General features: G+C 42.3%; 1 protein-coding gene across 2 annotated transcripts in view; it reads right to left on the bottom strand.

Moving 5' to 3' along the window:
• WFS1 (wolframin ER transmembrane glycoprotein) overlaps positions 1-21965 on the bottom strand; it is a 397666-nt gene that overhangs the window by 224250 nt on the left and 151451 nt on the right. For both annotated transcript variants that reach the window (XM_085642442.1, XM_085642443.1), the window contains one exon: positions 4950-5032. In XM_085642442.1, the coding sequence (XP_085498568.1) occupies positions 4950-5032 (83 nt within the window). The remainder of the gene's footprint in view (positions 1-4949; positions 5033-21965) is intronic.

The raw sequence follows: 21965 nt of genomic DNA, 5'->3' as shown, positions 1-21965 counted from the left end.
TCTGTTAAAAGGTAAGGACTATGTCGCTAGATGTCTCTATCAGATGGATAAGTTACTTACCTTGAGTGATGCGTTATGTGGTAGAGACATGATCTAACCGCAGATTCCTTACCGACCCACGCATCCTCCCCGCACAAATTGTTTTTAGTGTCAGGGATGTTTCCCTTCAGGGCCCTAGCTGTTCTTTTTTAACACACCATGGTCAGTCCCTTCATGGCTCTGCGCTTCTGGCATGGAAAGTCATGAAAAGTACTAACGTCAGCTCGCCAGAGTGTCGGTTATATTGACAACGACAACAACTAACACACGGCGATGACGTCATTCAGAGTCGACCAACGCCACCTACCAGCGCGCAGGAGTACTGCTAAGAAAAATCTTCCGGATCCAGCCTGACGCCTGTAAGTTCAAAGGTAAGGAATCTGCAGCTAGATATCTCTATTAGTTTAGTATACACAGTGCAGTATTTTAAATTGTAACTGTCTAAAGCCAGCCTTAATAGTCTCCTCTCTCTTTAATTGTGACAGGCCTCTCCCCCGTCCTCGCCATTCCCATTTAGTGCGTAATTTGTCAAGTGGCGGCTGGCTGTGATTCTGCAGTGTCGAGTAGATCAGTGAAACTGCATTTTTTGGAGGGGGGTCTCTTCTGCCACGTCTCACAGCCCTTCCCTGTAGTGTGTTTGTGCATGCTGCAACTGTGTATATTGGTAGTATCAACTGTCTGCCAATTCACATTACATCTGCAGCACTTCAAAGGAGCGAAGGCCCTGTGCACCCCCAAAGTCTCCCAGTTTAGTTGTTCCTATTAGGTCCCACTGCCTCCTGCCTTCTAGGTTTTTCAGTTTTGTTAGGGAGTTGGATTCCCAGAAGGAGGTCTTGAGTGTTATCCGTTCCTCTCACCCCAGTTGCTTCTGTGCTGTTTTCCAGAGGCATATTACCACCGTGGTCAGTGTGGGGGGTTGTACGACGCAAAGTCCGCTATACAGTTTGCATAGATACCCTTTCGGTTCCATTGCTCCTCTATAGGCCCTCAGCGAGGGCTCCTGCACTGGCGAGAAGACCCAATTGTTCACCACAAGGCAGGCACTTGTTATGCCCAGCAGCTGACAGTTCACATTTTGGAGGCAGGGTCAAAGCATGGAAACAAGTTAGTCATGGTCACTGAGAGTTGAGGTGCCACGCAGGCAGCCGATCCTGAATGAGGCAGGGCAGATACAGCCCGTCCCGGAATCACTGCACTGTTTTAGATGATGCTCTATAAATTCCAAAGCCATGGCTGGCTAAGTGAAAAAACGTGTTCTGCCATTATATTTCAAATTTTGCAATAAAAGCATGGCCTTTTTGGCAGCTTCTGCTTAATGTATTTTCTTGACTTCTAGGAATGGTTTCATTGTCTCATGCACCATAGGGATGCAATCTGAATTAAAGTAGGTGGAGGATCCATGGTATTGTAGATGAGGAGTAGCTCTATTTGAAGGCAGGATTTGGTCCATGTCCCGATTGTTTAAGAGTCTCTAAAATTTATGATCGGTCTGGGATTTTGCCCTGGCTGACGCATGGGTGCCAGGAAACGATGAGCCCATTCCACTACAGATACCCCAGAGAAGGCACTGCGACCAAACAGAGTCCAGTAAGCTCTCAACAAAAAGCTCCATGTTGGGGATCTTAGCAGATTCGGGGACACCCATAGTTCTGACACTACTGCAATAGGATTGTCCTTTGAAATCTCAATGTTATGCCTGTAAAGCCTTGAGTTTGCATGTAAGTGTAGTGAGGGTGGTCTCGGAGTATTGCTGCGAGTCCTCAATGTCTGAAATTAGCACTTCTGCCTACGTAAATCTGGCATCATGCTTATCAATATGCCCCTGGAAGCGATCCAGTCTAAATGTGAGGGTATCTATTTTGCCATTAATGGAAAGTAGGCTCTCCTTCTCACTTGGATAGTAGCAATGTCTGCATCAAACGTTTCAGGGTTTAGTGGCTGGGGGCCCCCTGCCTGTGCCACAGTCTACTTTTTATCTAACTATATTTTGGCCTGCCTATGGCCAGCTTTACCCAGGATGCCCACTGACCTGAGCAGCAGGGCTAGCAAGCAAGGGACAGCAACAGCCACCATAACCTGGGTAGTCCTCATGGCCAAGGAGGAGGCAGAAAAGGTCATAGGAATAAGGTCTCCCCTTGCCATGGGCCGACAGGCCCACCAAAAGCTTGCTCAAATTAGAGGATGTGGTATATGCTGTGAACAGTGTCACTCATACTGTAAGCCGCCACAACAATGACACAAACAGAGCCCATCCCATCCGTTTATAACTTCGCTGGCTACCTCGCATTACACTAGGCTGGATGAAAGGAAAACAGGGCCGGACCATCACATATTGACAGAACAAGGAGAGGCAGGCCATTCAACATCGCCCTGTGTCTCCAGGCAGGCCGTAAAACCCACAGCAGCAAAGCAGAAAGGCCCCGCACCAGAGAGGGCACTGGGGAGCATCAGCAGGAGCTTAAGGTGCCAGAGTACCTTTCAATATGCTGCAATGCAGAGGCGCAGGATGATGACGCAGTTCCAGGAAGGGGTCTGTGCCGAGTTCAGAGCAGGAACAGGCAAGCTGGGATACTCCAACTATGGTGTAAGTGCACACGCCAATCCAGCCGGTGGAAATTTCAGGCCTTGACCAGCCCCGGCCAGAGTACCTCTCAAGTTGCTCATTCAGCTGTCAGTCCAGGGTGGGTCACCCTTAGCAGCAAGCTCCCTCTGCAGCGTTTACTCAGGCCAGGCTGCGCCACCTGCGGGACTCTTCACTCATCCACTCAACCATGGGCAATGCCAGCCATGGGCATTGAGCCATGCACTGGCCACACTACGTCAGGGACTAGGCCGCTACTGTACACCAACATCAAGGTGGGACCACTATTACACACCGGCCCCTTCTAGCCCCACTCTCCCCTATCAGGCTCTAAAAACGATTTAAAACTGCAGCTGCGTGACACTAAGTACCGATTCCATGCTTTGAGCCCACTTACCGTTTGAAGGTGACGGAGATAAAACTTTATAAGCTGTGGGCCCCCGGAGCTCAAAACTCAGGGAGCCATCTTCTCTGCAAGAAAATTCCGGGTCATCTTTCTCCAGATACTAGTAACTTTCCATGAGATCTCATTTGTCAGTGTAGTAGCTGCACAATTAAGAAGGCCCCAATGACACCGGAAGACTTTCAGGTTTTGCCACATGGAGAAGGACGTCAGTTCCAACGTGCTCTTAGCTACTCGAGAAGTTAGGGGGTAGTTTTAAAGCTGAAAACGTCAATTAGCGTGGCACCAAATTCAAACATTCCATGAAAGTGTGTCGCTCTCAATCTAATCCAAAGAGAATCAATGTGATGCTTACAAGGCAAGCTTGATGAGTGAATGTTACACACCTGCTTTAAAACAGCAAAAAAGGAGGCAGTAGAAAAATTGAAATGATAAAATTACTAACCTGTAATCCTAGTTTCCCATTAATAAACATTTGACTGTATCCACCTATGTGAAAATCACAGAAGGCATTTAAGGTAAGAAACCTCTGATCTAATTAATTAAGAGGAAAAAAGAAGGCTTTCTAAAGACATTTCTTTCTTTACGATAAAATATCTTAGAGACCCTTGTAATCTTTTAGTTTAAAACAAATATAACATTTCACTTACACTTAAACATATAAAAGTGGCTTAGGGCTGTCATTATTTGCTTGGATTTCTGGGGTGAGTGCTCTGTACTTGCGCATCTAGGTACCCCATGATGATTTTGAAGCATAGCAAGACGTATCAGTGAAGAAACTTGAAGTGCCCATGAGGCTGTGGAGTCTAGTCTTCAAATGTCCCTAATACTAAATAGAGATCTTGCAGCCAGTCTTACCTGGAACACTTTGAGGTAAACAAGGTGACTCCAGCCAAATGTGTCTGAATGTCACTGGTATGTTGGGCCAGAACCTGCCAAAGGTGCTCGATCCTGGAGGAAGTGAAGAGATAGGGAAGGCAGAGTAGAAGAAAAATCAGCGAAGACAGCCACATCTTGTCAAAGCCAGCATTTCCTGAGGAGCTGGGCCTGTGGCCACACAAGAAGCGATCCAGGAACCTTCGCTGTGAGTGGGTTCAGGTACAGTTAGCAGAGTTCCTTCAAGTGCATCCAACAATATATGAGAATGACCAGGGCCACAACGCTTGGTGCCAGTGATAATGCATGACAGTTATCTCTTCCTGGTCTAGTTTTTGGTGTGTTTCTCAGCTCACCCGTCACCTCTAACTCAATCAAATGAAATTTGTAAAGCACAAGGCTTTATCCCGGCGCTAACGGTTCATCGACCACTGATCCAAAGAAGTAAATTAGAAGGCACGATTGAACAACCAGGTTTTTAGGCTCCGTTTAAAAAAGCCTTTATCTTCAGTGGCAAGCAGGTAGAGAGGACGGACATTCCAGCCAGAGGCGGTCAGAGCAGAGACAGAAGTACGATTCCACTTCTTCCTCTGGATTTGTGGCACAAAATCTTATATACATTGTTTCCGGTATAAGCAACTCAAAACCACTCCACTTTCATAATCCCAAATGGAAACAGGAATTTGACCTAATTTCCATTTGCCATACCTCCATACAAATGGAGTCCACCAGCAGAGACAGAAACTAATGCATAAACTGTCAGTTGGATTTATACGCTGGCAGATCAAGACACTCATATGCATTGTCCACTGAGCAACGTTAACGTCCACTGGAGGTATCATCCCAGGACTACTGAAGTACATAGCACCCAAACCATCCGATGTGACCAACAATTATTACTCATTATGGTCATCCCAATTTAAAAACTGACTAACTGCAGGAGTAAAAAACTTGCACTTGCATTCAGATACGTCCAGTACTGAAGGCATGTCATGATATTAAAATGACAAAAAGCTAAACTGACATGCAAGTTAAATTATTGCCAACTACCTGGCTCTGTGCTTTCGGGTCTCCTTGTCGGGCCTTTGCCAACAATTCCTCAGACATTACTTCAGGTTCTTCGTTTGAAACATCTGTAATACAAAGAAGACCAAGATACCTCTTTTAAATATAAATGCATGTCCTTTAGAAGCATACATCAGTCGCAAGAGCACCATAGCTGTTCAATAGAGTCCTAAGCACACTTTAGATAACTGACTACTGCTAAGCCGCACAAGTCATTGTTGAAATAATGGTTACAGCAAGCACACACTAGAGTACATCGGCATTTAAAAATCCCTTTGAAAATCTACTTCTGCACCAAACAGGTATTTAACCTTAAGAATAACATTTAAAATGTTGTGCACTAGGAGCAATCCTTCAAATGAAACAAGCCCTACATAGGTTACTAGAATCCAAGAGACTGGAAGTGTATAATAAAGTCATCAGACATGGGAGGACTGGAAAAAACCTTCTTTCGGGGCGATTCCAATTCTACATTAGACTTTATAGTTGCATCCACTAATTGTCGGTGATACATTTTTCATGCCAACACCATATTTTCAAATATTAGCGACTTTAGGGTTGTATAATGGAACAATGACGACTTGAACAACTACAGTCTAAACAACAACTCCTTAACTACTACTTAATCAAAATCATTAAAATTTTAATAACAACTATGTTTTACAACGACTATGCCTTTACCACTATTGCCTTTACCCATTAATGTATCTAATTTACAGGCAAGTATAAACCCATATTATATATATATATATATATATATATATATATTCACTGAAAAAACCATAGGTTTCATGGGTGTTATAGTTAGCTGGACATTTCCCTCGTACAAAACCCTAGAAATTCCCCTGTTATAGTTAGTTCAGCTTACTATAACTCGGGCCCCCGCAATGCACTGCTGATGACGTCCCATATTACATCACTCATGACATGGTCAGTGACATCACTCATGACATCACTGATGACATCATCCATTGAGAATGTGTTTCTGAACAGTTTTAATATGTTTAATATATATAGGGAAAGGCCTGTTGAAGAATAAGTGGGTGTACAAGTGTGTGAATGGATGATTTTCTAGGTGCGTAACTGACTCTATAAGTGAGTCATTAAATGTATCTTACTGCAGACTAGTGACTAAACTGTGTGAATGTCTGTATGTGTCTGTGTGTTGGTGTATAAGTGGCTGCATGGTTTTGTGAATAGCTATATGAGTGTCTATATGGGTTATTCATTGGTTGTCTGAGTATCTGTATGGGTGCCTGAGTGTTTGTGTGGGTAGGGTGTGTGTGACTCTGTGACTAGATGTGTGAGTGGGTGATTCACTAGGTGCATGGTTTTAAAAGTGCATCTGTGATGGACTGTATGGTTGGGTGAGTGTATGTATGTGTGTGTTAGTGATTGAATGTATATCTCAGTTATACATGTGTCACTAACTACATATGTGAAACGCAGTGTATATATGTGTAAGAGTATATAACTATCTATATGTGAGAGTGTGTGATTTTGGGAGTGGCTGTATGCGCCATAGTGCAAGGATATCTGTGTCATGTGCTGTTTGTTTTTTCTGCAGGAAGACACAGAATTTGTTAGTATTTTTATGAGTAAGTGAACTTGAGTGTGTTTAACTGTATAGGTGAGTAAATTGGACTGTGATTAATTATTTGCATGACTGACTAGACGTGTCAGTACCTCAATGGATGATTGGCGGTGTATGAGTGTCTATATAGGTGTATAAATGCACAGAGTGACTGTAGAGGTGAGTGAGTGGACCTAAAAGTCAATGAGTGGGTGAGTAGTTATTGGTATTGGAGTATCTATGGTTGTCAAAATGGCCGTCTGAAATTTGGAGTCGGTGTATCAAAGGTTATATTAGGGTGTGAGAAGATGCACTAATTTATCACATGGATGACGTCATCAGTGATGTCATTTGAGATGTCATCAGTGATGTCACTGACCATGTCATGAGTGATGTAATATGTGATGTCATCAGCAGTGCATTGCGGGGGCGCAAGTTATAGTTAGCTGAACTAACTATAACAGGGGAATTTCTAGGGTTTTGTACGAGGGAAATGTCCAGCTAACTAGAACACCCCTAAAACCTATGGTTTTTTCAGTGAATTTCAAAGGTTTTTTAAATGCCAATTCCTAACTATAACGTGCTTGAAACCTATGGTTTTTTCAGTGAATTTCAAAGGTTTTTTAAATGCCAATTTCTAACTATAACGTGCATGAAACCTATGGTTTTTTCAGTGAATTTCAAAGGTTTTTTAAATGCTAATTCCTATCTATAACTTATCTCTGAAGATATCATGTTTAATGATTTTGATTGGATTTCTATATTTTTCAAATTCAGTGTGTCATTTCATTAATTACATTTTTTTAAAATACTTTATCACCATTTTTAAATTTATTTTTTCAATTAATTCTTTTAAAAATTAAAAAATATTATTTGAACTTAATGGGTTTTTCAAACATATTTTTTAAAAATTTTCCAAATATTTTTTTAACTATATGTGCAAAACTTTATTTTATATATTTTTTTTCCATGTTTTTGGATCCGCGCACCCTAAGCGCACCGTTCTCGATCCCTAAGCGATAGCATCCGCGCATGGTATGCGTCGGGTACGTGGTTAGTGCGCGATTTCAATACGACCAGTATGCGACTCCCAGCCTATACGCGACACGTTCGATGTACGTAACGAGACGTTTACGTGCTTCCGCGATGCATCATGACGCGGTGGGTGCGCGGATCCCGCGAAGTATTTAACATTTAAAAAAACATATTTATGTATTTCATGTGAATATTAATTGAAGACAAACTCTAAACTAGTCTTAAAAGTAATATATTTTGACATCTAATCCTATATTTCTTTTTAATTCAATTTCGCGGATGCCACGCTGGGTGCGTGCTGCGTACGCGCAGGGTGCGCGGATCCCATGTGACCTGCAAAAAAAGAGATTTGATTGGTTCATTACACTTCCTGTTCTAACTACTGAAAGACCCCACCCATTTCAATCATTCTTCTTTGAACTTCTTTGGAGAACCACCTCTTTGGAGAGAAGAAGATTTTTTAGACTAAGTTTACACTTAGCTCTAACTTTTTCAACCAAAAATGGCTTCAGGGCAGCAGGCATCACCTCCATCACCTCATACTTCTGAGGATGAATTTTTGCCGGAGTTACCACGCAAAGAACGTTTCTCTTCAGTGGTGTGGAAATTATTTACTTTTCCCGAGGGGCCGAATAAAACCAATGCCACCTTGGTCACATGCAAGATTTGCAAAAGAGTCCTATCGAGAGGGGATCCTAACAAGAAATACTCTTGCGGCACGGCAGGTATGATGAAGCACATGAGGACCCTTCATCCAAACAATCTTGCAAAAGAAGAGTGCCGACGAATGAGAAACACTCCTGCTCCTGCGCCATCCACCTCATCGCAGCCGAGCACATCAAGAGTGCATCCATCAGACCAAACCTTGGACATCCGTCCTCAATTTAAATTTTAAAAGTGCTCTGCACTAAGTGCAATAAGACTTTGTGCTATGGCGAGCAGTCGATCGATCTGATCTGCCGCCGCCAAGAAAGTCATATTTGCTATTTTTTTTTTTTTTTGTGTTCCCTGAAGTTCATTCTTTGGTTTCTCCTGGTTTTTTGTAAGAACTAACTTTCCTGGTTTAAAAAAAGAGCTAAATTTCTTTGTTAGTGTGTGAAAGTTTAGATGAATGTATGTGTAGTACGTAATTGACTGAATGAATGCATTAGTAGCGTATGGTGAATGTATAAGTGCAGAACTAAGAGGATGTGCTGCAGCATCACACAGTAACCTCTTTAACTGCAGTGTGCTGTAGTACTTCCGAAGCACAGGGATGCAACATATGTACATAAATATGTTGCAAATCTATGCTTCTGTCTGCACGGCTGCTTAAACTGCAGCCATGTGGTGACACAGGCACCCTTGCACCATAGTGCAAGGATATCTGTGTCATGTGCTGTTTGTTTTCCTACAGGAAGACACACCTTCCTGCACAAAAACAATGAGAAAATGCATTTTCCCCTTCAATGTATGCTGAACATTTCAGCATGCATTGAAGATATAAAAATGTGGAGAAATTAAAACAATTCTCTTTGTTGTGCTTTCCTACACCAATTGTAGAATGGTGCACCATTCACACAGAGATTTATGATTTCTGATAAATCTAGACATGTGTCTTGTTCTATGAGTATTAAGTGCAATCATGCACAACACTCATAGAACACCCTTTCAACACAAAGTGGTCTAAATGATGAGGTTGTATTTACATGGAGTATAAAAAGTGCACAGAGTGCCTTTTCCTCTCTTTGTAAATATAAAAGAGTATCTTGCACAATAACAATGTTACAAAAAGTGACATATTTCCATTTTTAAATTTCCTTGTGAATGATAGAAGATAAGCACAGAGTTTTGTTTGCAAAGATGTTCAAAGAAGAATGATTGAAATGATTGCGGTCCTTCAACAGCTAAAAAGGTGAAATATTATGAACCCCTCAAATCTCTTTTTTTGCAGGTCACATGATATCTGATTATGGTCAGATTTCAAAACTACATAAACAGAGTGTTCTTAGAAACGTGTTTCAACTTTGTAGCTTCTTGCAGGCCTCTTCATTCTGCATATTGAGACTTAGTTAAACTTACCTTCACAGTAATAGGAATAAAAAATGGTATTAATTTTTTGCTGTTTTTCATTGCAGAAATGGAACTGGTCCGATCATTTTTGTCCACAGATTGAGAAAGCTAGGAAACATGTGAATAAATCTGTTTCTGCTTTTCTCTGAGACTACAGAATGGGGTCCATTCACAATAACAATCTGCGCTTTCATATGCAAGAGATGTATAGGAGAGATGGAGTACACTTTACTGATGAAGGAAACAGAGTCTTCCTCAACAACTTTAGACTCTGTATAGGTACTTACTTATAAGTACCAAAAACTCTCAATGAACACAACGGCTCTTTTTAGAGCCACTCAAGAACAAAACACTTAAGCTTAATCCTTATCTCCCAACAATTTCATTTTTTTTCCCTTGCATCCGCGAACCCACCGCGAGAGGATCCGTGCATCCAACGCGATAGGATGTGCGCACCGTGCGCGCATTTCGCCGTTTTTTTGTTTTTTTTTAAACGGGGGCCCCAGGGGGTCCTTCTGGGACCCCTTAAGCACCTCTAGAGGGTCAGAGTATTTCAACTCTACCCCCTTTATATGTTTTACACACTTATTCCCCTTGCTTCTTCAGCCTCGCTTCTACCGAGGCAGAAAATGGCCGCCAACAGTTCCTGGTTTTGAATGTAGAGAGACACTCGACAGCCAATTAGCATTCAGCGCTCGATCGGGAGGGTGCGCGCTCGGTTCGAGGAGGGTGCGCGTACGGTCCGCGGATCCTCCGCGGCCATAGATATCACTAACTTTTTTACCCTAATTTTCTCAGGAACTACTGAACAGATTCACACCATTTATGCAAAAGGCACGAGTCCGAACGTTCAGCGGTTCGGGCTGTAGCTGCGACAACAGATCCTATGGGAAATTGCATGGGGAAAATGCGTTTTGATACCCCCCTTTTTTCTCGCCCCCGCTTGACGTATCACCGTAAAACTTTCAGGGTAGAAGCGGAGCGGAGCTGGCCAAAAGTTTGGAAAATTTCGCGAGGATTCATCAACCGGCGCCAACGTTATTCCAAATAGAATGTTGCGGATTTCCTATGGAAAATAGGTGCTAACTATAACTATCTACTGGCGACCGACAGTAGATTTTATATATATTTATATATATTGCGATAGCGGTTTCTAGTTTAAGAGACATTTGCCGTTAATATAGGCTGTATATTATTGTAAAGTTTGCCATTAATGATGATGGTTTGATGTATTTATACCAGTTATATAACATTTGCATTTTGCACAATACTGTGATTTTGTATCCATGACTCGCAACTCATTGTGAAACAATAACGAGACCACAATCCTATGCAACTTCTCGTTTACGTATGGAAAGTTAGCTGGAGCCTCAGTTTAAAGTCTGTTTTCCCTGCTTACTGTCATGTGACACGGAACCCGGAGGGAGGTGTGCACTTAGCAACATTTAAAACAATCATGGTGGACTGTGCTCCGCATGTGAACCAGGGCTTCTGTAGCCCGAAACGCGTCATCGTTTTGTGAGGAGAAGGTCTAATTAAACATCTTGCCTGATACCTTTGGGTTCGTCTCTCTTTTATCGCTGTAAGGAGGTAGGTTGGGTAGGTTGGGTAGGTTGGGTAGGATGGGTAGGTTGGGTAGGATGGGTAGGATGGGTAGGATGGGTAGGATGGGTAGGATAGATAGATAGATAGATAGATAGATAGATAGATAGATAGATAGATAGATAGATAGATAGATAGATAGATAGATAGATAGATAGATAGATAGATAGATATAGAGTTTGTATGTACCTGTTAAAAAAAAAACGTACATTTCGTGGTGCATGCATGCTAAAGTCATGCGTTGTAAAATTAATATTGGTAAGTATTAACACTATACACATATATATATATATATATTCACTGAAAAAAACATAGGTTTCAGGGGTGTTCTAGTTAGCTGGACATTTCACTCGTACAAAACCATTGAAATTCCCCCGTTCTAGTTAGTTCAGCTAACTAGAACTCACACGCCCGCAATCCACTGCTGATGACGTCACATATTACATCTACTAGATGATGTCATCAGTGATGTCATTTGAGATGTCATCAGTGATGTCACGGACCATGTCATGAGTGATGTAATATGTGACGTCATCAGCAGTGCATTTCGGGGGCGCGAGTTATAGTTAGCTGAACTAACTATAACGGGGGAATTTCAATGGTCTTGTACGAGTGAAATGTCCAGATAACTATAACACCCCTGAAACCTATGGTTTTTTCAGTGAATTTCAAAGGTTTTTTAAATGCTAATTCCTAACTACAACATGTCTGAAACCTATGGCTTTTTTCAGTTAATTTCAAAGATTTCTTAAATGACAATTTTTAAATGTAATAATAGTATTATTTTTTTTATACTGATTTTCTATATTTTTTAAACTATTTTTACATATTTGATTTTTAAATTACATTATATATTTTTAATATAAATGTTCTTTTTTAATATTGAAACAAATGTTTTTTTTTGTTTTATATATTTCTTTTAATATATTTATATTATTTTCTTTATTGTTTATATTTTGTCTTAAAATTTTTGGGGGAGTTGCGCACCCAAAGCGTACCTTTCTCGATTGCTGCGCGGAACCTAGCCGCCATTTTAGGATAGTTGTGTAGGATCCGCGTAGGATGTGCGATGGGTGCGTTTTTTCGTGCGCAATCGCTATATGACCGGTACGCGACTCCAGGCGCATATGCGACATATACGTATTACTTTACGCGACGCTTGCGTGTGACGTCATATACGTATTCGACAAGTTAGGAGTCGCGCACCCAGCGCCGTGCTGAGGGCGCGACTCCTAATTTAAACCTAAAAAAAAATTAGCACCTATCACTAATTTCTATTCTCCCCGGGGACCCCATCCCCGGGGCCTATATGCAACGTTGGGGACCGTGGGGAGAGCCCCAATGCCCAGCTCCCCACGTCCTTCGGGAGCCAGCATTGCTTTCCCACAAGGGAGCTGCTAACATGCAGCTCCCCGTGTGGAAAAGCAATTTGGTTTGCATTTTGAAAGAGAGCAGATTTCCCTGTTCTCTCTTTCAAAATCCAAACCAAGTTTGCTATGACAGGGCGAGAGCCTCGGCTCCCGTCCTGCCATAGCCGTAGCAAACAGCAGTGTCCCTGGGGTGGGCACCCCAAGACACTGCAGGTGTTAGGATGTGGACTTGTTACGTTTATGGTTACGCTTGTAACTCTTGAACTACATGTCCCATAATGCACTATGAGGGTAGATGACTTGTGTACCTTCCCACATTGCACAGGGACTCTATCAGCTGACTTGAACAGCTTATAAGCAGGCAGGAGCTGCTCCCAGGTGCTTGGCTTTGCTTCCTGGTAATTGGGCCACGCCTTATCCTGTGAACGTTCTCTTACTTTCTCCTGACAAGAGGACGCCGTGTGGAATCCCTGTTGTTGGTGCAAGTTAATGACTGCAGAGTCTGCTTTGAACTTTCCTCTTCGAGCGAAGGTTGCTCTGATTGTTCTTTCCTGGTAACCCTATCCTTTTTTGCCGTAGCGCTGGGATGGCTGCTTGTTTGAACTCCTGATTATAGCGCGAGGAAGCGCTGTGTATTCCTGCTTGGTAAACTCTCCCCTGGATGTTGGAACGCGCCATAGCGTTAATGAAATCAGCTGTCTTGAATTCATGGCAATAGTGTGAGCACGCGTTAATCGGAGACAACGTTTTGCTTTGCTTCACGAGCGCAAGGAAGCGTTCGCAGTGCTACTGCTCCCAACGGAAACCTCGGAATTATACTACGAAGCCTCAGGTCTTCACAGCAGGAGCCGGCCCTGGTGGGTGGTTGTCCCCAGGGCCATCGACGGCTCCAGGAGGGGTGCCACACGGCACTCCTCCCACAATATAAAAAGCCCCAGGTGGTGGTGGTGGTCCACGGGACCATCAATGGCTCCAGGAGGGGGGCCATGTGCCATGTGGCCCCCCTCCCACAATATAAAAAGCCCAGGGGGTGGTGGTCCCGGGGGCTTGGAGGGGGCCTTTGAGCCCCCCCACCAATTTTTTGAAAGCCCCGGGGGGTAGCGGTCCCCGGGGCTGGGGGGCTTTTGAGCCCCCCCACCCATTTATTTTGTACCCCTGGGGGGTGGCGGTCCCCGGGGCTGGGGGGCCCCTCTGGGCCACCATCAAATTTAATATTTTTGCCCCCGGGATTTAGCCCCCCCGGGGGACTAATTATTAAATAAGCGCGGGATCCCACGCTTCGTTTTATTTATTTTTTTATGGCAGGATCCGCGCACCCTGCGCGCATTTTGCAGTTTTTTCAAAACAAATTGGGGGGTCCTTGTGGGACCCCCTAAGCAGGTCTAAAGGGTCAGGGTATTTCTACCCTGCCCCCTTTATACATTTTGCACACTTGATCCACTGATTTCTTGACCCTCGCTTCTACCAAGTCACAAAATGGCTGCCAACACTTCATGGTTTGGAATGTTGACAGCCAGTTGACAGTCAATTAGCATGCAGCTCGTGATCGGGACGGTGCGCGCTGGTTGTGCATAGGGTGCGTGGATCCTCCAAGGCCATAGATATGTATGTGATTTTACTTTTGATTGTCTCAGCAACTACTGAACAGATTTACACCATTTAATCAAAAGGCACGAGTGTGAACCAAGGGCTACCTCTTTGCCAAATTTGGTGTAATTCCGTTCAGCAGTTCGGGCTGTAGCTGCGATTAAAGGTTCCTATGGCAAATTGCATGGGGAAAACACGTTTTGGGACCCCCCTTTTTTCCTCGGCCCCCGCTTGACGAATCACCCCGAGACTTTCAGGATAGGAGCAGACCAGTGAATTTGTACGTTTTTTTAAATGCTAAGTTATGTATTTATTGCATTTTTTTTTTCTCAGGTTTTTCAAAAACAATTTTTTTTTTTAAAATCGCGAGGTGCGTGCACCGTGCGCGCGCTGTGGGCGCTCTGTGCGCTTCGCGCACCGAGCGCCCACGGTTCGCAGTGCATGCCGTGCGTGCGCTGTGCGCGCACCTCGCGATTTAAAAAAAAAATAATATATTGTTTTTTCCTTCCTTGGGGGTCCTTCTGTGACCCCCTGACCAAGGCTAGGGGGTCAGGAACTGTCCACTCTGCCCCCTTTTCACGTTCTCCACCTTTGTTTTTCACCCCCTCAGACTGCGAGAGACAAAATGGCGGCCGACACTTCCTGGTTTCGACCGATTCGAATGTTTACCGACATCTAACAACCAATCAGGATTGCGCTCGCGCACGGCAGGGTGCGCATATAGATATTGATATGCTTTTAAATGGTATTTTCTCAGGAAATACTGAACAGATTTACACCAGACCTGCAAAAGGCACTTCCTTGACCTTATGGCTACCTCTCTGCCAAATTTCACGTAATTCTGTTCAGCCATTCGGGCTGTAGCTGCGACTAAAGGTCCTATGGAAAAATGCATGTGGAAAACGCGTTTTGGGACCCCCCTTTTTCTCGGCCCCCGCTTGACGAATCACCCCGAGACTTTCAGGGTAGGAGCTGAACAGAGCGCCCCATTTGTTTTGAAAATTTCGCAAGGATTCGTCAACCGGCGCCAAAGTTATTCAAAATAGAATTTTGAGATTTCCTATGGAAACTAGGTTGTAACTATAACTATCTACTGGCGACCGCCAGTGGATAATATATATATATATATATATATATATATATATATATATATATATATATATATATATATATATATATATATATATATTATCTACTGGCGGGGTGTGCGCATAGTGAAAAACCCCAAAAAAAAAATACAAAAAAAAATACATAACTTAGCATTTAAAAAACCGTACAAATTCACTGAAAAAACCATAGGTTTCACACACGTTATAGTTAGGAATTATCATTTACAAAACCTTGCAAATTCACTTAAAAAACCATAGGTTTCACACATGTTATAGTTAGCTGTACATTTCACTCGTAAAAAACCAATGAAATTCCACGTTATAGTTAGATCAGGTAACTATAACTTGCGCGACCGCAATCCACAATGTGTAATTCCAGATGTCATCATTGATGTCATGAGTGATGTCACTGACCATGTCATGAGTGATGTACTATGTGACGTCATCAGCAGTTTATTGTGGGCGCGCAAGTTATAGTTACCTGATCTAACTATAACGTGGAATTTCATTAGTTTTTTACGAGTGAAATGTACAGCTAACTATAACATGTGTGAAACCTATGGTTTTTTAAGTGAATTTGCAAGGTTTTGTAAATGATAATTCCTAACTATAACGTGTGTGAAACCTATGGTTTTTTCAGTGAATATATATATACATATACACACACACACATATATACACACACATATATACATTCACACACACACACACATACATACATATATACTTTTGAAATCCTATAGCTCTTTTCGCTGGCGTGGCGCTCTTTTCAGCTGTGCATAACCTCGCGGTTGAGCCAAACCGCTATTAATTGTCCAACACTTTCCCTTGAGAAAGAAAGTAGGTCGCACTCCGGTATCCGTTTTAAACATTTCGTATATTTATTCCACAACACTCCCCATGTGAAAAACAACCCGACGCGTTTCGATCTCCTCTGAGATCTTGTTCACGTGAACAAGATCTCAGAGCAGATCGAAACGCGTCGGGTTGTTTTTCACCTGAGGAGTGTTGTGGAATAAATATACAAAACTTTATTTTGTGTGACCTACATACATATATACATACACATACACATATATATATATATCAAATCGGCTTTACTTATGTAGCAGCCGCTGCGCTCCTGATCAGAGGGCGCGTCGTCAAGAACCACCCAAGCTCGGTCCGAAATTATAACAGCTTCATTCCTCTATACCAAAGGATTGATGATGCCGTGTTTGGACAAATATAGCTTTTATTTGTTGGCTGATAAGATTGGAAGCATTTCTCCTGTACCAGCAGGCTTGTTCACCAATAAAGTTTTCGCCTAAATCAACCATTTTTAAATAATGTGCATGTGACATCCCACGTGATACACTGCAAACAAATATCATGGAAAACAGACTCATAATTTTTAAACGAAGTTTGTGAACTCATTCAAATTATTGCGTCTTTTCGTTACAAATAATTAACAATCAAAGAGTAATAAATATATATACATTCTGCATTTGCTTAATTAAATCACTTTTCGTAAGTGAATATCCGAAAGTCATTCCTCATAGTGTATTACGTGCTATATGGTATTGCTCTGATCGCTATATTAACCAAATATTATCGGGGTTTTTTTATACCCCTTTACTCAATCAAGCACTTATCTGCCACAACTTCAATTTATGTCACTCCTAGAATTACTAAGTAAATTACCAGAAAATTCTGCCCTTGTGGGCTTAGACCTTACGATAGCACTTACAGCAATTTTGCCCAAGTGGGCTGACATAATAAGATGTAAACCTGCAGATTATATCTGTCCTGTCTGCATTGTGTAAGCAAAGTGTACAAAAAATACCCAAAAAGTGCAAATGTTAACAAAAACTTGAAATTAATAAAATTGAAAAACGTAGGGGTGCTTGTTAAATGTTATTCAAATATTGTATGAACCGCATATTAAAAGATTTACAGATGTGTGTAAAGGTCTTCTTCCATATTCAACCCTGTTGGAAGCTTCGTATCTAGCTCTACTAAATAACAGGATTCCAACCTTCTTAGTTTTTTCTCTCTATCCCCTCCCCGAATTAGAGGAGGAATGGAGTCTATAACAAAGTATGTAAGACCCTGTTCATTCTTGTTGTGGTATTGATCGAAGTGGCGGGCCACTGGATAAGATTTGTCACCATTCTTAATTGCTCTGAGGTGTTACAGCACCCTCTTATGCACTGGCAGAATTGTGCTACCCACGTATTCCAGGTTGCAAGGACAACCTAACACGTAGACAGCAAATTCAGTTTTGCAATCGTACTGCCCCTTTATTTTTCTTTCATTTGTGGATAGCCCTGGTAGATATGTAGATGTATTTTTGCCATGTTTGCAGGCTTTACACTTCATACATTCCTGCCTTCCGCTGCAACCACGTAGTCTTTGCCTTAGAGGCTTCCGGTTTTGGTGCTATGTTACTGACTGGCATCTGTTTAAAGGATTTCGCACTGCGGAATGTTATCAGTGGTCTCTTTGAAACTAGCCTGCCTAAGACTGGGGCATTCCGGATTAAGTGCCAATGTTTGGACAATATATTTCTAACTTGTCCATGTCGCTTATTATAAGTTGTTATCATTCTGCACTCATTTTTTGAGGTCAAACCAATATTTATTTACTCTGCATTGCCATTTTTAAACAAGACTTCTTCTCTGGTCTTATTCTTGGTGTTAAGGATAGCTGTTTGTACACAACCTTTTACATACCCTCTCGATTTGAAACGGGAATTTTGATTTTTCAATTCATTCTCTAACACTGCATTCTCACTGCAGTTAGGCACAGTACACAAGCATTCACCGTAAGGTATGCTTCTAATCAAATTGATAGGGTGGAAGCTTGTTGCGTGAAGCAACGTGTTTCCAGCTGAAGGTTTACGATAAAGCTTGGTATGTCATTTTGCTTCCTTTACGCATGCTGTCAAGTCAAGAAAATTGACTGTATTCTCACTGATTGTACTTGTGAATTTTAAATTGAGATTATTTACTTGAAGTTTGTTAATAAATTGTTTAACCAAGCCCACTGAGCCTTTCCATATGACAAACAAATCGTCTATGTAACGACTCCAGTGCAAAATATTGTTTTGCCATTCGTCATGTTACTGCTTCCGAACCACCTGCTCCTTCCACCAGCCCATATGCAAATTAGCATAGCTAGGGGCGAAGCAGGTGCCCATCGCAATACCACAGATTTGGTGAAATAGTTCTTCATTAAAAAGGAAAAAATTATTTTTAAGACAAGTTTCTACCATGGATAGTAGCATTTGTGTGTGCGTTCACAGTGATAAAGGTCTACTGCCTAAAAAGTATCTTACTGCATGCAGCTCATCTCTGTGTCTTATGCTCGTATAGAGCGTTCTGACATCAATGGTTACTAGTAACATATCTTGTTCCCAAGGTAGATCATAAATGCCTTTGAGGAAATCGCCTGTGTCTTGTGTATAAGAGGGTAGCAGTTTTACCAGGGGGCATAAAAAAGAATCAATACATTTTGAGGTATTTTCCAATGCACTTTCTATGACAGAAATGATTGGGCGGCCTGGAGGGTTGTTGAGATCTTTATGAACCTTTGGGATTAGATAGAACACTGGTGTTATAGGGTTATTAATCTAAAGGGACAATAACTCTTCATGTGTAATTAAACATTCTTCATACCAGTGCTGCAGTTATGTATTATAAAGCTGATGACTGTCTGTCACAGTTTCTGCCTTTATTCTAACATAACTGCCCTTGTTATTCAGTTGTTTATATGCCTCATCTAAATATTTCTGCTTATCCCGCAACACAACATTTCCACCCTTATCTGCATTACGCACTATGCAGTTGCTATTTGATGACAATTTTTGTATTAGGGCTTTACAATCTTTCTGCCGTTTGGACCACTCTTTAGACATCATATTAGTACATTTCTCAAGGTTTTTTTAAGTCATGGACTACTAAATTATTAAAGACATCAATTGAGTCTCTTGCAGATAAAGGAACAAAACGTGATATAGGTTTGAAGTTAGTTATTTCACTTCCGCCAATGTCAATTCCCTGTTCCAGTGCTAATTCCGTTATTGGAGTTGTTTTTAGTTCTGTTTCTTCTGCCTCACTACCACTTGCTGCAGTTTGTAGTTGTTTCATCTCCAGTAGCAGTTCCATATCACTGACTTGTAGAGTTCTTAGGTCTTTATGTAATGCGGGCATATTGCCTACGGTTGTTATTTTAGCTTTATTTTGATTTAATGCAAAGTGTTTTTTTTAATTTAAGCATCAGAGTGTATTTAAAGGTGTCTATCCTTGTCATAACGTAGTTAAATTCAGCTAGAGGGCAGTATGAAAGCCCGAATTGTAAGATCTTTTTCTCTTTTTCAGATAATGGGATTGTTGTTAAATTAATACTAGAGGCCTCATTTTCCATATTCATTTCTTCCATTACTTCTTGTTGGTTTTGCCTTCTCTGCTCGTGTAGTTTTGCGCCTTTGCGCCTCTGTTTCCTCTGCCTCTTCCCCTTGGGGGTCCTGTGTAATTGGTTATGGTCCTGGGGCGGAGGTTGAACATCCGTTCTTCCTGTAAAAACAAAAATTCATCCCAAACTGACGGTACTGGTTTATTAACTATTCCACTTGGGCCAGAGGTGCAACTAGAGGCAAATTTCGGAGGGTGCTAAGAAAAAATTTCAGGGGGGCTGAATCTTTAAGCAATAGGCAGAGTGGAGCTGATTTCGGGGGGGGGCTGAATCTTTAAGCAATAGGCAGAGTGGAGCTGAAGGGGCTCTTAGAAGGGGTGAAACAACAGCAAGGCCTCATTAACATGCAAATGGTCTTTTAAAGACCTGTGAAGTGCTCGGGTGCGTGTGTGTGTGTGCCCGGGAAGCTGTCTCATCCCGGGCTGCCACACACGACAGGGGGGGGGGGGGGGGGAGGGGCTGAAGCCCTTTGAGACCAATGGGTGTTGCGCGCCTTACTTGGGTCCTCATAAGCGGATGTTTCCACTTCCGAACTTTGTACGCTGCTCATTCCTGATTGTACCTCCACTGTTGTTGTGCCAGCATTAATTTTTAATCTTCTCATACTCTCAAACTTTTTGGCGATTGTGTAAATTTGTTCCAGTTCATAATCGCCCTTGTCGCGTAAAAATGTTTGCACTTTTCGTTCTTTGATGGACAACTCTAATTCACGCAGACGTTCAGTCATACCTTTCGTGAATTTTGTTATTTGTTCTTGATCTTGTTCTTTTGCCAACATTTCAGTTATTTGACTGATTTCTTCCATTAGTTTCTCACGGTCTCTGCCTATTTAATCAGTATTGCTAGCATTCTACGCGAGGACTCTTGATTGTTTTCGGCCCACTCGCGTAGCATGTTTGGGTTGGGGTCCTCGTATGTGGGGGCAACCAAAATTTAGGGGAAAAAAGTGCTAGCGTAAGGTCTAAGCCCACAAGGGCAGAATTTTCTTGTAATTTCCTTAGTAATTTTAGGAGTGACATAAATTGAAGTTGTGGCAGATAAGTGCTTGATTAAGTAAAGGGGTATAAAATAAAATGTTAATACTTGGTTAATATAGCGATCAGAGCAATACCATATAGCAAACTGATTGTTTTTTGAAAGCTTGAAATTGTTTGGCAGTACGCCATTACAACTACCAGCCCCAGAATGCACCATAATTATTGAATCAAGGAATAATAAAAACGAACGAGGGAAAACATTGGTTGTTGACCGCCATTCTTTTGCTTCACAGGCTGCCCATAAGGAAGGGCGTAATGCTTGAAACTCGTCGGCAGCAAATTCCAAGGGGCTACGCACATGAGACCTGAACGACGATCCTGAGTGTGCCTCCACCGCAAGGGGAACTTTGTTTGTATATCTGGGTGACCACCCCGGGTCACGGATGGCACCACCACGTGAACTCTGTGGGTTCGCTGCCGCTGGAGTTCGAGCGGCGAGGCGAAGTGGGAGATGCCTGGCATTGCAATTGCATTTCTCATGTGACATTTTTGTTTCCACTATTACGGATTGTTATTTGAAAGCTTGAAATGGTTTGGCGGTACCCCATTACAACTACCAACCCCAGAATGCACCATAATTATTGAATTATATACACACATATATATATATATATATATATATATTCACTGAAAAAACCATAGGTTTCACACACGTTATAGTTAGCGGACATTTGGTTTTTTGTGAGTGAAATGTCCGCTAACTATAACGTGTGTGAAACCTATGGTTTTTTCAGTGAATTTGTACGGTTTTTTAAATGCTAAGTTACTTTACGCCGTTCGTGGCGTGCGCGCCCACTTCACGCAGTTCGTTCCGTGCGCGCACCGTGCGTGCACAGTGAGCACGCGGTGCGCTTCGCGCACCGCGCGCCCACTTTACGCAGTTAGTGCCGTGCACGCACGGTGGCCACGCGGTGCGGTGCCCACGTTACGCTGGATGGGCCATGTACGCACGATGCGCTTCGCGCACCGTCCGCACACGGAGGACATATTATGTGCTTCGTTGTGAAAGGTTATCTATTAAATGTTTAATGACTAAATTGGCCATGCACAAAAGGTGCTCTGCGGGCACCTTTTGCACACGGGGGGGGGGGAAATTGAGGATTTTTTTTTTATTTTACGCGTACGGTAAGCGCAATCGGCGTTTTTTTTAAAAACAAAATTGAATTTTTTCCCTTGGGGGT

This window comes from Triturus cristatus, chromosome 2_2, assembly GCF_964204655.1.
Source record: "Triturus cristatus chromosome 2_2, aTriCri1.1, whole genome shotgun sequence".
Taxonomy (NCBI): Eukaryota; Metazoa; Chordata; class Amphibia; order Caudata; family Salamandridae; genus Triturus; species Triturus cristatus.
The sequence above is the reverse complement of the archived record's forward strand: the minus strand, read 5'-3'. Positions and strand labels throughout refer to the sequence as shown.